The sequence below is a fragment of the Elephas maximus genome, chromosome 1 (genome assembly GCF_024166365.1).
Source record: "Elephas maximus indicus isolate mEleMax1 chromosome 1, mEleMax1 primary haplotype, whole genome shotgun sequence".
Classification (NCBI taxonomy): domain Eukaryota; kingdom Metazoa; phylum Chordata; class Mammalia; order Proboscidea; family Elephantidae; genus Elephas; species Elephas maximus.
The window spans coordinates 19,465,937-19,482,428 of record NC_064819.1 but is presented as its reverse complement, the minus strand read 5'-3'; the positions used below and the strand labels follow the sequence as shown (position 1 = coordinate 19,482,428).

At 38.5% G+C, this 16,492-nt stretch overlaps 1 protein-coding gene across 4 annotated transcripts in view; it reads right to left on the bottom strand.

Annotated features, from left to right (window-relative positions):
• Positions 1–16,492, bottom strand: part of ACAP2 (ArfGAP with coiled-coil, ankyrin repeat and PH domains 2) — a 152,271-nt gene that overhangs the window by 14,209 nt on the left and 121,570 nt on the right. For all 4 annotated transcript variants that reach the window (XR_007516713.1, XM_049879864.1, XM_049879855.1 and 1 more), the window contains exons 16-20: positions 15,553–15,644; positions 13,361–13,545; positions 12,383–12,475; positions 9,582–9,766; positions 9,062–9,171 (exon numbers count right to left, since the gene is read on the bottom strand). Coding sequence is in view for 3 of the 4 variants with exons in the window: in XM_049879864.1 (XP_049735821.1) it covers positions 9,062–9,171; positions 9,582–9,766; positions 12,383–12,475; positions 13,361–13,545; positions 15,553–15,644 (665 nt within the window). In the remaining variant the exon portion in view is untranslated. The remainder of the gene's footprint in view (positions 1–9,061; positions 9,172–9,581; positions 9,767–12,382; positions 12,476–13,360; positions 13,546–15,552; positions 15,645–16,492) is intronic.

Below are 16,492 nucleotides of genomic sequence, written 5' to 3'. Positions count from 1 at the left end.
ACTGTAGTCAAAACAGCCTGGTGCTGATACGACAGTCACATTGACCAATGGAACAGGGTTGAGAACCCAGATGTAAATCCATCCACCTACGGTTACCTATCATTAAGGCCCAAAGTCCATCAAATGGGGAAAAACCAAAAAAAAAAAAAAACCAATGCCGTCGAGTTGATTCCGACTCATAGCGACCCTACAGGCCAGAGCAGAACTGCCCCATAGAGTTTCCAAGGAGAAAGACAGTCTTTTTAACAAATGGTGATGGTAAAATTGGATGTCCATCCGTAACAAAATGAAACAGGACCCATACATCATGCCATACACAAAAACTAATTCAAAATGGATCAGAGACCTCAATATAAAACCAAAACCTACAAAAATCATAGAAGAAAAAATAGGGTCAACACTAGAGGCCCTAATACAAGGCGTAAACAGGATACAAGTCATAACTAACAATACACAAACACAGATAAACTAGATAACTGGGATCTTCTAAAAATTATACACTTACGCTCACCAAAAGACTGCACCAAAAGAGTAATAAGAGAACCTACAGACTGGGAAAGAATTTTTGGCTATGACAAATCTGACAAAGGTCTCATCTCTAAAATCTACAGGAAAATCCAACACCTCTACAACAAAAAGACAAATAATCCAATTAAAAAATGGCAAAGCATATAAACAGAAACTTCACCAAAGAAGACATTCAGGCAGCTAACAGATACATGAGGAAATGCTCATGATCATTAGCCATTAGAGAAATGCAAATCAAAGCTACAATGTCATACCATCTCATCCTAACGAGGCTAGCATTAACTCAAAAAACACAAAATAATAACTGCTGTAGAGGTTGTATGGAGTCTGGAACATTTATACACTGTTGGTGGGAATGCAAAATGGTACAACCACTTTGAAAATCCATTTGGTGCTTTCTTAAAAAGCTAGAAATAGAAGTACCATACGATCCAGCAATCCCACTCCTTGGCATATATTCTAGAGAAATAAGAGTCCTCACAAGAATAGATATATGCATACCCATGTTCACTGCAGCACTGTTCACAATAACAAAAAGATGGAAACAACCTAGGTGCCCATCAGTGGATGAATGGATACACAAATTATGGTATATCCACACAATGAAATACTACCCAACAACAAAGTACCAGTATCTCATAACACTGATGAATCTGGAAGGCATTATTCTGAGTGAAATTAGTTGTAAAAGGACAAATATTGTATGAGACCACTATTATAAGAACTCAAGAAACAGTTTAAACACAGAAGAAAACATTCTTTGATGGTTACAAGAGTGGAGAGGGAGGGAGGGGGTACTCACTAACTAGACAGTAGACAAGAATTACCTTAGGTAAAGGGAAGAACAACACACAATACAGGGGAAGTCAGCAAAACTGGGCTAAACCAAAAGCTACGAAGTTCCCTGAAGACAACCAAACACTTCAAGGGACAGCGTAGCAGGGGCGGGGGTCTGGGGACCATGGTTTCAGGGGACATCTACGCCAACTGGCATAACAACGTTTATTAATAAACAAAGTTTATTAAGAAAATGTTCTGCATCCCACTTTGGTGAGTGGTATCTGGGATCTTAAAGCTAGCAAGCAGCCATTTAAAAGTATTAATTGGTCCCAACTCACCTGGAGCAAAGGAGAATGAAGAACACCAAAGACACAAGGGAAACATGAGCCCAAGAGACAGAAAGGACCACATAAACCAGACAGTCCATCAGCCTGAGACCAGAAGAACTAGATGGTGCCCAGCTACCACCAATGACCACCCTGACAGGGAACACAACAGAGAGTCCCTGGCAGAGCAGGAGAAAAGTGGGGTGTAGAACTCAAATTCTAGACCAGACTTAATGGTCTGACTGAGACTGGAGGGACCCCAGAAGACATGGTCCCCGGACTCACTGTTACCCCAAAACTAAAACCATTCCCGAAGCAACCCTTCAGACAAAGATTAGACTGGACAATAAGACATAAAATGATACTTTGGAAGAGTGTGCTGCTTAGCTCAAGTAGATAACATGAGGCTAAGTGGGCAGCTCTTATCTGGAGGCAAGATGAGAAGGCAGAAAGGGGCAGGAGCTGGCTGAATGGACATGGGAACTACAGGGTGGAAAGGAGGCGTGTGCTGTCACATTACAGGGAGAACAGCTAGGGTCACAAAACAACGCATGTATAAATTTTTGTGTGAGAAACTAACTTGAACTGTAAACGTTCACTCAAAGGACAATAAAAAAAAAAAGCATTTAAAAACTGAACAGCATGCTAAAGTTTAGTTAGGGTTAAGGAAAGTAAAGGCGCAATTTTTTTTCCCACCAAAGAAAAAAAAAACTACAATGAGATACCATCTCACCCCAAAATTACTGGCATGAATCAACAAAACAGAAAACAACAAATGTTAGAGAGACCGTGGGAAGACTGGAACTCTTACGCACTGCTGGTAGGAATGCAAAATGATACAAACAATTTGGAAAATGATATGGTGTTTCCTTAAAAAGCTAGAAACAGAAATACCACATGACCCAGCAATCCCACTCCTTGGAATATATCCTAGAGAAAAAAGAGCCATCACACAAATAGACATACGCACACCCTTGTTCACTGCAGCATTATTCACAATAGCAAAAAGATGGAAACAACCTAGGTGCCCATCAACAGATGAATGGATAAACTATGGATACCTACATTTAATGGAATATTATACAATGATAAAGATCAATGATGAATCTGTGAAACATCTCACAACACGGATGAATCTGGAGGGCAAAAGGACAAATACTATATGATACCACCATTACACGAACTCAGGAAAAGGTATACACACAGAAAGAAACAATCTTTGATGGTTACTAGGAAGAGAAACGGTGTGGAGAGACAAACACTAAATAGACAATAACCGAAAATCAAACCTGTTGCCACTGAGTTGATTTTGACTCACAAGGACCCTATAGCGCAGAGTAGAACTGCCCCTATAAGGTTTCCAAAGAGTGGCTGGTAGATTCAGACCGCCAAGCTTTTGGTTAGCAGCCAAACTCTTAACCACTGTGCAATCAGAGCTCCAAATGACAATAGATGAATGGTAACTTTGGTGAAGGGTAAGGCAGTACACAATACTGGGGAAGGCAGCACAACTTGACCAAGGCAAGGTCATGCAAGGTTCAGAGACACATCTAAACTCCCTGAAGGACAGAATTACTAGGCTGAGGGCTGGGGACCATGGTCTCAGGGGACATGTGGCTCAATTGGCATAACATAGTTTATAAAGAAAATGTTCTACACTCTACTTTGGTGAGTGGTGTCTGGGGTCTTGAAAGTTTGTGAGCAGCCATCTAAGACACTCCACTGGTCCTACCCCATCTGGGGCAAGGGAGAATGAAGGAAACCAAAGACACAAGGGAAAGATTAGTCCAAAGACTAATGGACCACGACTACCACAGCCTCCACCAGACTGAGTCCAGCACAACTAGATGGTACCCAGCTACCACCACCATGGACTGCTCTGCCAGGGATCACAATAGAAGGTACTGGACAGAGCTGGAGAAAAATGTAGAACAAAATTCTACCTTACAAAAAAAGACCAGACTTACTGGCCTGACAGAGACTGGTGAAACCTCAAGAGTATGGTCTCTGGACACCATTTTGGTTCAGTAATGAAGTAAGTCCTGAGGTTCACCCTTTAGCCAAAGACTAGACAGACCCGTAAAACAAAACAAGACTAAACAGGCACACCAACACAGGAGCAAGGACAAGAAGACAGGAGGGGACAGGAAAGCTGGTAATAGGGAACTCAAGATTGAGAGGGGAGAGTGTTGACATGTCATGGGTTGGTAACCAATGTCACAAAACAATGTGTACTAATTGTTTAGTGAGAAGTTAGTTTATTCTGTAAACCTTCATCTAAAGTACAACTGAAAAAAAAACATCACTCAAGGTCATTATTTGGGAATCAGGGAAGTCAAGGCAATTTTACATGTCAAAGCATATTAATGACAATGCATGAGCAAAGACAGGGAAGTTATCCTCCCGCTACACTCCACAAATACCATAGCAACTTAAAGAAATTGACAAAAATGGACAGAAGAAAAAAAAAATGTAAATGGAGTCTTTGAAGTGCCAAAGGAAGAATTAGGAGTGTTTACTTTATGAAAAAAAGGATGAATTAAATATCATCGGTTTTAAGTATAGAAAAGTTTTTTTATGAGAAAGTTATTGATTGTATTAATAGAGGAAAAGAAAAAGTTATATTAAAAATATAAGATGCTGGGGATCAATCCATGGCAGCATGAGGAGCTCCACTGACCTGCTTCCCAGTGAAACTGGAGAAAATTATTCTTAAAAACAACTATTTAGAGCCTCCGTAAGAGAAGAAACTAGTCTACAGGGGTAACAGCCTACACGAGCTACAGCCTCATCTACTCTAAGACCAGAACTAGATGGTGCCTAGCTCTCACTACTGATCATTCTGATCAGGGCCAGAGTAGATGGACCCTGACAGAAGAGGAGAAAAAACATGGAACAGAACTCAAATTCGTAAAAAGTCTAGACTTACTGTACAAGTTGAGACTAGAGGACTCCCTGAGACTAGCGCTGTGAGATAGTCTTTAAACCTTGAACTGAAACTATCCCATGAGGTCACCTTTTAGTGAAATAACAGAGTAGCACACGAAATAAAGGATAGTACTCATAAGTACAGTGCTCTACTAAAAAACCAGCTATATGAGACCAAAAACTCACCTAAAGCAAAGATGAAAAGTTAAGGGGGCAGGGAAACCAGAGCATTGGAAACGGAATCACCAAAACGTAATTACAGGCAATGTTGACACATTGGGAATGAAAAATGTGACTAATGTCACAACAATTTTTGTACAGAAATTGTCAAATGAGAACCTAATGTATTATGTAAACTTTCACCAAAAACACACAAAAGAAATTATTAAAAGAAAAAAAAGAAACAAAGCCTCTGGAAATGGTCTTAAGGGCAAACAGCAAAAAAAGAAACACCTATTGAAGAAAAATCTATGAAAATTTTGTAAGAAAGGTGAGAGTCTGGAACTTTGACAAAGACTCGCTCCCTCCCTTCCTCCTCCTCCCTTCAGCTAAGCAAGGCAAAAACTCCACTCCAAACTCCTACAACCAAGAACACAGGGCTCCCTCTTTCCCTAGCTCCCAGTTTTATCCCCAGGACAAAGCAGGACTTCTTCATTTCTCAACCTGCCCCCATCTGCCCCCTGCTGAGGTTAAGTCCTAGGTGAGTGTGGTCAAGAGGCTGGGCTCCCTTCTTCTGCCCTACCCACACTCATGTAGCTGAGGCTCTCTCTTGGGCGTGGCACACGGAGAATACCGAAATAGCCCTTCCCAAGAGAGGACCTCAGGGTACTACTGAGCCCTCCACTGAGTGCTCAACTCCTAGAGCAAGGGACTCACTCAGGGAGAAGCTTTGCATTGTCCCTGTCCCCAGTTCCAGAGCCCCAGCTGAGAGATTTTGGCTGGAGGGAGAAACAGGCCATAAAACAAATAGCTTCTTATCTTTTCCCAAAAGAACTAAGTTAATTTGCAACTGAGATAGAGAAGTTTAAACCTAAGAGCATTCTTAAAAATAGTGGAGCTTGTGGTAAAGGGTATTGGGAGGAGATTCATAGATCTAATAAGGATACAGCCTAAACTGTAGGCCTGCTAGTTTGCAGGAGAGAACTAGAAAATAAGATAGCTTAGGAGGAGACCTACTGGGATCAGAACAAATATCAAATACTGACCTCAGAAACTATTCCGAAGAACAGTATTGACTATATCCCTTTGTAGCCAAATTCATGCACCAGGCATTGTTTTAAACAACAGGGCAATTAGTGGAGCTTAACACCTTGGTGTGGTCATGGAAAGAATGAAGGCAAACATTATCAGTACCTCTGTCATTCCAGAGTGATTGTGGGTGTACGCAAAGCTGTACCTCCCTGAGGAACAACATGAGAGACTTAACATTGTGGGAGGGAAAAGAGACCTCAGTAAAATAATCCATCTTGTCATTAAACAAATAAGCAAATAATAAGTCCTGAAGGAGGTGGGGGATCAGTACCCAAGGTTGCTACAGTATATTATCTAAAATGTCTGGTTTACAACAACAACAAAATTACCAAGCATTCAAAGAAACAGAAGAGTATGACCCATACACCAGAAAAAAAGCAGACAACTGTCTGTGAGAATGGCCCAATGTTGAATTTAACAGGAAAAGACATAAAAGTAGCCATTATATGGTCTGACTGAGACTGGAAGGACCCCGGTGGTCATGGTCCCCAGACCTTCTGTTGCCCCAGGACAGGAACCATTCCCAAAGCCAACTCTTCAGACGTGGATTGGACTGGACAATGGGTTGGAGAGGAATGCTGGTGAGAAGTGAGCTTCTTGGATCAGGTGGACACTTGAGACTATGTTGGCATCTCCTGCCTGGAGGGGAGATGAGAGGGTGGAGGGGGTTAGAAGCTGGCGAAAAGGACATGAAAAGAGAGAGTGGAGGGAGAGAGCAGGCTGTCTCATTAGGGGAAGAGTAACTGGGAGCGTGTAGCAAGGTGTATATGGGTTTTTGTGTGAGAGACTGACTTGATTTGTAAACTTTCACTTAAAGCACAATAGAAATTATTTTTTTTTAAAAGTAGCCATTATAAATATGTTCACAGAATTAAAAGCAGGGGTTAATTAAAGATGGTATGATGACAATGTCTCATCCAATAGTGACTATTAACAAAGAATAGTAATTTTTATAAAAAAGAACCAAATGGAAATTCTGAAGTTGAAAAGTACAATAACTGGAAAAAAAAATTCATTACAGGGACTTAACGGTAGATTTCGACTGGCAGAAAAAAGAATTAGCAAACTTGAAAATAGGTAGAGATTATGCAAGCCACAGAACAGAGAGAAAAAAGAATGAAAAAAAGTGAACACAGACTCAGACATCATTAAATGCACCAAAATACACATAAAAGGAGTGCCAAGAGAGGGGGTGAGAGAAAGGAAAAGGGAACAATCTTCACATTCAAGAAGTTCGACAATAACCTACATATTCAAGAAGTTCAACAAACTCCAAGTAGGATAAACGCAAAGAGATCCACAAACAGACACCCAAAAAACCCACTGCTGTTGAGTCAATTCTGACTCATAGTAGCCCTACTGGACAGAGCAGAACTGCTCCACAGGGTTTCCAAGGAGCACCTGGTGGATTCGAACTGTCAAACTTTTGGTAAGCAGCCGTAGCACTTAACCACTATGCCACCAGCCTTTCCACAAACAGACAAATCACTGTATAAATGCTCAGTCAAGGATGGAAAAAACCTTAAGAGAAGCAAGAGAAAACCGACTTGTCACCTACAAAAGAATCCCAAAAAAGGTTAACAGCTAACTTCTCAGAGTAAACAATGGAAGCCAGAAGGCAACGGGATAACATATTAAAAGTGCTCAAAGGAAAAAAAGAACACCAACCAAGATTCCTATATTCAGCAAAGCTATCATTCAAAAATGAAGGCAAAATACTTACCCAGATAAACAAAAAATGAAAAAATTCATTGTTAACAGGACTAAAAAAAACCCCAGATAAACAAAAAATGAAAAAATTCATTGTTAACAGGACTACCTCACAAGAAATACCAAAATATGGAAAGCAAGAACAGACAAAAATCCAACTATATCAATAGTATTAAATGTGAATGGATTAAATAATCCAATCAAAAGGCAGAAGTTATCAGACTGTATTGAAAAAACATGATCCAACTATATGTTATCTGCAAGAGATACACTGTAGATTCAAAGCCACAAATAAATTGAAAGTAAAAGGATGGAAAATGATGTATCATGTAAAGAGCTACCACAGGAAAGCTAAATAGCTATACTAATATCAGACAAAATAGACTTTAAAACAAAAAAAAGTTACTAAAGATAAAGGAGATTTTATAATGATAAAAAAGCCAACTCATCAGGAAGACGTAACTATTATAAACATATATGTACCCAATAACAAAGCACCAAAATACATAAAGCAAAAACTAGCAGAAATGAAGGAAGAAATAGACAATTAAACAATAACACTTGAAGACTTCAATACCCCCATTTTCAATGATAGCCAGAGCTAGGTAGAAGATCAACAAGGAAATAGAAGACTTGAACAACACTATAAACCACTAGATATCTATAAAAGACTCCACCCAATATTCTTCTCAAGTACACAGAGAACATTCTCTGGGACAGACTATCTGCTAGGCCATAAAATAAACTTCAGTAAGTTAAAAAAAAAAGTGGAAATAATATAAAGCATGTTCTCCAGCCACAAAGGAATAGAATTAGAAATCAGTAACAGATTAAATTTTGAGAAATTCACAAATACGTGGAAATTAAGCACACTCCTAAATCATCAGCGAGTCAAAGAAGATAACAAAGAGAAATCAGAAAATACATTTAGATAAATGAAACTCAAGACAGAGCATACCAAACTTGATGCTGTATTAAAAAAACAATCAACTGTAACACAAGCTTTTCAAATAAGGCCAATATTTTTACTTCACCTATACCTTATAATACAGAGTCCATTTTCATGGCTTTATTGTTCTGTGAGTCTAAATATTGCTCCAGAAGCTACAATGTTAATAGAACAAACTACAAAGCCAGGTTAGAATATTACAAACTTTACCTACCCTATGTAAAACCTAAAAATTCCATAGTTACGGAATTCTCACATGTAAATAATTTATGTCCACAAGCATAAACACATACAAACAGTGACTGACAATGTCACCGCAGTCTTAGTAACAGAGGAGGTCACAGTACTAAAACTGACCCATTTAAATGGCAAGTTAAGTTCAAAGTAAGCTTTGCAATTTTCCTACCTAGTAAGTTTTTTTTTCTGAATGAAATTTTTTTAAATTTCAAATTCCATCATGACAGTATAAGTCATAGGACATCATCACTTTCCAAACTCTATCTAATGGCTTTAACCTGAGAAAAAGCAAAACATTTAAAGTAATTTCTTCAAATAAAAGCTACATAAATATTTGAGCAGTATAGCTTACCCCGTGTGCCCTAAGACGGTGGCATGGTGCAGTGGTCCCCGCCCTTGTACATCTCTTTGGTTCACATTAGCACCATTCTGTAGGAGGAACTCGCATGTCACCAAAGAACCCTTCGAGAAAAAAAAAAAGATAATGATGTACAAAAAACAATATATTTCTTTTTTAAAATGGTTTTATTTACTTACTCAAATAGCCTTTCTATTTTATTCTCCAAAAAGAGAAAATACCCCACAAGCCCTACTTCTACCAGGAATTCAATTCGTCGTTTGTGATCTACCAAGACACATCACTTTCATTATCAGAATTCTCTTCCATTAAAAAAAAAAAAAATTGAGCTTAAATAATCAAATGTGATGCTCAGAAATCACCACTAACTGCACAGAGTCTTCTTCTATTTTGCAGCTCCACCTCTTAAAGCAAAATAACAATAACACTACTACTAAAGCCATGTTCCGAATGAATTATGATTTTTTAAAAAATATTTTACTATCACTGAAAACCTCAATGTACAAATTCATACCCCTAGTACGGCCTGAATAAGTGGTGTTGCTTGGTTTTCCTCCAAATTAGCCCAGTTCACATCTGCACCGTGAGCCAAAGCCTCGGCCATTTTAGGAAGATTTTTTTCATACGAAGCCCTATAAAGTTGAAGTCCTGGATTAAGATGTTTAGAATCAAGAAATGCAGAATCTTGCCTTTCTCCTTCTGAAAAGCAAGCACAAATACACCAATAAAAATGAGCTTCTTGCCTCAAGCACAGGCAGTGAACTACCACACAAAATTAGCCATGTGCTGGCAGAAGATAATAATGCTTAGAAGTAGGTCCGTAAGAAATACTTTTGTTACCATGACCAAAGCTAACACTTACATAGTATAGGCAGTGTTCTAAGTGCTTTTCATATATGAGCTCCCATTTTGTCATAACAACACTATGGAGTAGGTACTATTATTAACCCCAGTTGATAGACCAGGACATTGATGCACAGAGAAGAAAAGTGGTGACACAGCTGGTGAGTGGCAGAGCATGGATCCAGACCCTAGAAATGCGGCTTAGGAATGGAGAAATGTTTAACTGGAATGTGTTCCTCTCTCCTTACTACCACACGCACAAATATCTAGTTACCTTAAAAAAAATAAAAATAAAAAGTACATCTGATCTTTCCATCCCTTTACTTAGCTGCCTCTGTTAGCCTAGGATGGCACGCGGGCCACGTGCCTTTTCAAGTACCATTTTCAATGCTGGAAAAAGCTATGTCCCCTTTTTTGAAAATACCCATTCTTTAAGACCAAGATTAATCATCATCTCTTTCTCTTCAAGTTTGTAACTCCACCTCTTGTCCTAGCAGTCACCAGTTTGTATTATAATTATCCACTGACATATGCCTTTTCCACGAGATTCAACTCCTTGAGGCAAGAACCATGTCTTATTCATAGTTGTATACTAATTGTTCAGTGCACGGTGAATGTTTTTCTACGTGTTGAACATCAACCTTTCCGTTCTTCATGCTATTCCAATTTTTGTACATAACAAAGCAAATATTTTCACTAATGCCTTGTTTATAATACATTAGATCAAAACCCTCACAACTTTCTTCCTCACCATTCGCCTCATCCAAAAAAGACTTTTAACCCAGTCATTTGTTCAACATTCCCTCAGCATTTGCGTAACCTTTTGCAAATTCTAGTTACAAGTGAATAGGAGTTCCTGCGTAGCGCAAATGGTTAGGCGCTCAACTACTAGCGGAAAGGCTGGCAGTCCAAAGCCAGCCAGGGGCGCTTCAGAAGACAGGCCTGGTGATGATCCCTAAAGCTCACAGCCTTGAGAACTCCATGGAGCAGTTCTACTCTGTAACACACAGGGTTGCCACGAAACGGAAATGACTGGATGGCAATTAACGACAACAACAGTTGCAAGCGATGGAGTCCATTATATTAATTTGTAACTTTGTTTTCATTTTATTTTCCTCTTTGAATATTGCTCATAAAGCTATAGATCCAATACAGTAAGTATGTATGAAGTGTCAAAAATGAGCTCTTAAATGTATCATTACGTGAAAGCTGTAACATAAGAAATCACTAATTTATCATAAGGAGCTTATGGGAGTTTTTCACCCAGTGATCTTATATCTCACAGACTATTCAATCATTCCCCATGGGTCCCTGGGTGGCACAAACAATTAAGCGCTTGACTACCAGCTAAAAGGCTGGCAGTTCCAACCCACCCAGAGGTGCCTCGGAAGAAAAGCCTGGCAATCTGCCTACAAAAGGTCTCAGCCTTGAAAACCCTATGGAGCAGTTCTGCTCTGCACACATGGGATTGCGAAGAATCAAAATCGATTCAATGACAACTAACAACAACAACCATTCCCCAACCTTTAATCTCTTATATAAAGACATTAACTGGTATACCAGGCCTTCGGGGTTTTGCCAGTATTCAATGGGCAGGTTAATTACTCTGTATTAATTTAAAATTGTATATATTCCTATAAGCCTGAGCTTAAAACTATACCAAACCTCACTTCTTCCTCAGGATGGTCTGATACCATCACAAATTGCAATATAAGCAGTTCAAGTAATTTGAACACTACCCTGAGTGTTCTTTGAGACCACAATCACTGAAATCACTGAAAGACTACAGGAATGAAGCATGGGTCAGAAGAAAAACCTAACAGGGAGGGAGTGGTTGCTTTCTTTCTCCTGGTAAGAAAAGATAACCACAAGATAAAATAGTGACCCTATGGGACAGGGTAGAACTGCACCATAGGGTTTCCAAGGAGCACCTGGTGGATTAGAACTGACCAACCCTTTGGTTAGCAGCCGCAGCACTTAACCACTACGCCACCAGGGTTTCCAATAGAATAAGAAGGATGATAATTTCATGTGGAATGGAAATTATCCTCAGCTATTGGCAGGGCACTTGTAGCACATATCATTAAGCTTGGAAGAACGGACAACTAGAAAAAGAACTTCCAAATATGAACAGAAGTACTGGCTTTCTCATTTAACAGTATTAAAAAACCTAAACCAAACCCAGTGCTGTCAAGTCAATTCCGACTCATAGTGACCCTACAGCACAGAGTAGAACTGCCCCACAGAGTTTCCAAGGAGTACCTGGCGGATTCAAACTGCCGACCCTTTGGTTAGCAGCCATAACACTTAGCCACTACGCCACCAGGGTTTCCTTAACAGTATTACTCCTCCTTTAATATCTTCCGAAAGACTAACCACTCCCTTTAGAAACTATTTCATCAAGATCAGGCATTTATACATGTATTTTTCAGCAAACACTATCAGTTAACACTGAATTTCACCCAAACTCACCAGGCTCATACAAACTATTGGCTGACACCATGGAGGGTAAAGACTCTCTTCCATCATCAGAGCTTTGTTGGATTCCACTGTCATTACTTCTGACTGTTTTAAAGAAAAAATCAGCTAGTGATTAAAGTTCAAATCATTTAGAAAATAACATCCCACAAACAACAAGGTTTTAAAATGAGCTCTTATAAATCAATGTAAGCTTGGCCACCACCAGTAGCATACATTTAATACAATTTTAATCCTTTTGAACACTTTGCTTATCAAGATATGAATCATCGCAAAGCCTGGAAATAAACACTTTCAGAGGTATAACACATCTCGTTACCTCATAATACGTCAGGGGTGGTAATAAGCTTAATTTACTGTATGACTGTAAGGATGTAACTCTGAGACAATGAGTAACATCTAGAGAAATGGCCACACCGCACAATGACCACTGGCACAGACTCGCAATGCTCCATAAGAGTAGTACTTACTACTACGCAGTTTTGAAGAAGTATCAAAGTAGGAGAAGAGTGAATCTAGCTCATCAGGACAGAACAGAGACTCCCGCCTGGCCTCGTCGCTATTAACAGCAACCACTGGGGACATGCAAGTTAGCAAAGCACAGAGCAGGCAGTAAGAAGGGAAAAGGGCAGGAGAAATCGTTATTGGGAAAATTTAAGAGGAAAAACTAGGAAGGAAAATAGGTAGTTAATCAGATACTTTGGGGTCTTTGGCATGGTAGATTTACACTTCCCATCTCCCCTTGCATTTTAAGCAGTATTATTCCTTAGAATACACACGTCAATTAGCGTGGCACTAGTTAAACTTAACTTTTCTGAAGACATAGAAATCCAGTATTTCCTTAAAATATACAGAAGGAAACAGATTTTTAGCATTAAAGAAAAAACCTAAACTGGCTATCAATCCAGAGAACATAAAAGAGATTTTCGACTTAAGAAAATATTTATATACACAATAAGTAAGCTGTACTACCTGAACTCTGGGCAGCTACTCTGACTTGGTCACCTGGCCCAGGTTTAGAAATGCTCAGTCTCTTTTCTTCACAACTTTTGGAGACAGTCTTCTCTTCCTGCTCAGGAGGTGATGCTGATATAGCGTATTTATCCACAAATTTCCTCTCCACATATTTTGCTCTGATATATGCCTCTTTCTCCTGTCTGGTACACACAAAAAGGTCATGATATACTGCTTAATCCATCAGCATGACTAAGATGGAAAAGAACCATGCTATGCTGAATTTTTTCAAAGTCACTAAAGGTAATATTAGTTAAAACTGAATTTGTGGTATTATGCAACATGTTTTGCTTCCAAATATTTAATCAACTATTATTTCACGTTCAAAGGAAATACAAATAACAACATAATTGAAAAATCACAAGGATTAACCTGGTACCTTTTTATTCTCTTATTTCCTGTGCTCATTCTTTTATATACATACCCCTTCATGCTTTTTACAGAATGAAAAACATTGCCACAAAGACTATAAAAATTCCTAGAAATTTACTTTCATTTTTACTCAAAGACAAAATGTCATATACTAAAATACCATTATTAATAGCCATCATTTTTCATAAGACAACATTCTGAACTTTTCATTTACGATATAATCATAAAATGTCAAATATGTTCTATATGTTTTCTTATTTGTATCTTTTTAAAATGCTTAGATCTTTGGCTAAAATGGAAGCGTATTTCAAGCTCTTGAAATAACTCAAACAGCCATTCTTTAGCAAATAAATAAGAATCTGATTCAACTGATATTGCCTTAGATAGCAGTAACTTTAAAACGGTATTGTTTCTACAGAAAGATTCAGTCAAACATAAAATCCCGACACAGGCTATGGTAAACAAAACTAAATAGTCATAAATAGTCATAAAGGCTAAAATCAACAAAATATAAGTATGTACCTTGAAGGCACTGACTTTTACCCACTTCCTTTATATATATATAGATACATATGGTTTTGGTTTGGTGGCACAGTGGTTAAGTGCTCAGCTGCTAACCAAAATGTCAGCAATTAGAACCAACCAGCCACTCCTCAGGAGAAAGATGTGGCAGTCTGCTTCTGTAAAGATTTATAGCCTTGGAAACCCCATGGGGCAGTTAAATTCTGTACTATAGGATCAATATGAGATGGTATATATGTATATTATATTTTAAAAATTAATGAAATCTTTTCCTAAGTGTGTGTTTAAATCTTCTACTCTGTCCCATAGGATCACTGAGTTGGTATAGACGTATATATATATATATATATATAATGAACTAAATCCGTTCCTAAGTGTGTGTTTACATCTTCTACTCTGTCCTATAGGATTGCTAAGAGTTGGTATGTGTGTGTGTATAAACACACACATACACATATATATAGACACAAAACGAGTGAGAGCCATTCCTAAGTGTGCACTTAAGTCTTTAAGTCAGATTTGGAGGAAGTCAGAGCAGGTGCATTATGTTCTTAGCCTGACTAGGGCGTAAAAGCAGCACATGCAGCAAGTGAAGGTGACCGTGACGAAGAATCTGTTGCCAGTGCGGGTTGGTTCAGTTGCATCAAAGTGAGGACAAATTTACTAATATTAAAGCGCAAGTATGAGCTGTCCGGAAGTTGGACATTCAGGACCCAGGGACTTACTGTATACATATATTTGTAAGCACCATTTCAAATGCAGTAAATCAAGTACTCTCGACCAGAAGCTACCCTTTTTTTCTTTGATTCTTCAACATCATAATGCCATGAACGAAGTACGCGACTAACAAATATTTGCTGAACTAAGTCAAACAATGTAAAATTATTCATTGTACGTAGCAGAGACTTGATCCTTGGGAGACATTAATGAACAGATTATCTCTTTTTAAAGGCCTGCTACCTGCTTCTAACAGAACTTCGTTCCACTTTAATTGCTAAGAGTATTTACATGTCTATGTAGAGCCTTAATTTTTAAGATTTTCTCTCCTCTGGAGACTATAATTAATGATCTGTACAATAAAACATAACTAATTAATATACGAAGAAAGAGTTATCCACATTTGAATAGAAGCAGAAATGATCATTTCTAGATACTCACTCTTCCATCTCAATGTATCAATTATAATGATATAAAATCATAGCTACATTCCTGATTAGAAAAAGAAAGGTAACACATTAAGACAACTGAGATAGTACCTTTGTCCTGGTTGTGGTTTCTTTATTCCCATTTTTTCCACTTTAGCTTCATAAACTCGGTTTATAACATCGTTCCCCAATTCACACATAAGCTGTTTGGCAGAAAAATAGAAAAATGAGCCATACATTTCTAAAAACATCCTAAAAGTTCTTAATCCTCGAAACAAGTACAGCTAACTAATTCTTCATGCATATTATGCAACTTCTAATTTCACAAAGAAATTTAAAATTAAAACAAAATGAGGTACGGACTGAGAGCAAAATTATCGTTTTGGTATGCTACGCCAGACTACCTCCCCTATAAGACTAAACCTGTTGCCATTGAGTCCATTCCGACTCATAGCCACCCTATAGGACACAGCAGAAATGCCTCACAGGGTTTCCAAGGCTGTAATCCTTACAGAAACAGACTGCCACATCTCTCTCCTGTGGAACAGCTGGTAGGTTCGAACCGCTTACATTTCAGTTAGCAGCTGAGCGCTTAACTACTGTGCCACCATATTACCTCCCCTATAAGAAAGGGTTTCCACTCTCAGCTATTCCTTCTTTCCATCTATATGTCCACTGCAGGGCAAGAATCATGACAATAAAGTATTAGCTATAAATGAAGGTGCAGTGAATACTGGCCTTCACTAGTCTTAGGACAGGAAGTTAAAAATTAGATGTGCATTCTTTCACAGTTTTCTCCTCACTGTCTTCCAGTTCCTACAAATATTCAAATCTATCCAATTCACCACTTGTTGAAACTAATCTTGGATGCTTCTTTCTTCTTAGGTTCTATCTCCAAATAACAACCAATTCCTATTTAAATGTTCCAAAATTTTAAACTCTAGTTTTCCTTTCCATCTCGCCATGCACCTCTTCAATTCAGTTCAAACTCCCCTAACCTCAGTAATAAGTTATATTTGTAGCCTCTGCGGATCATTCAAACCACTTCCCT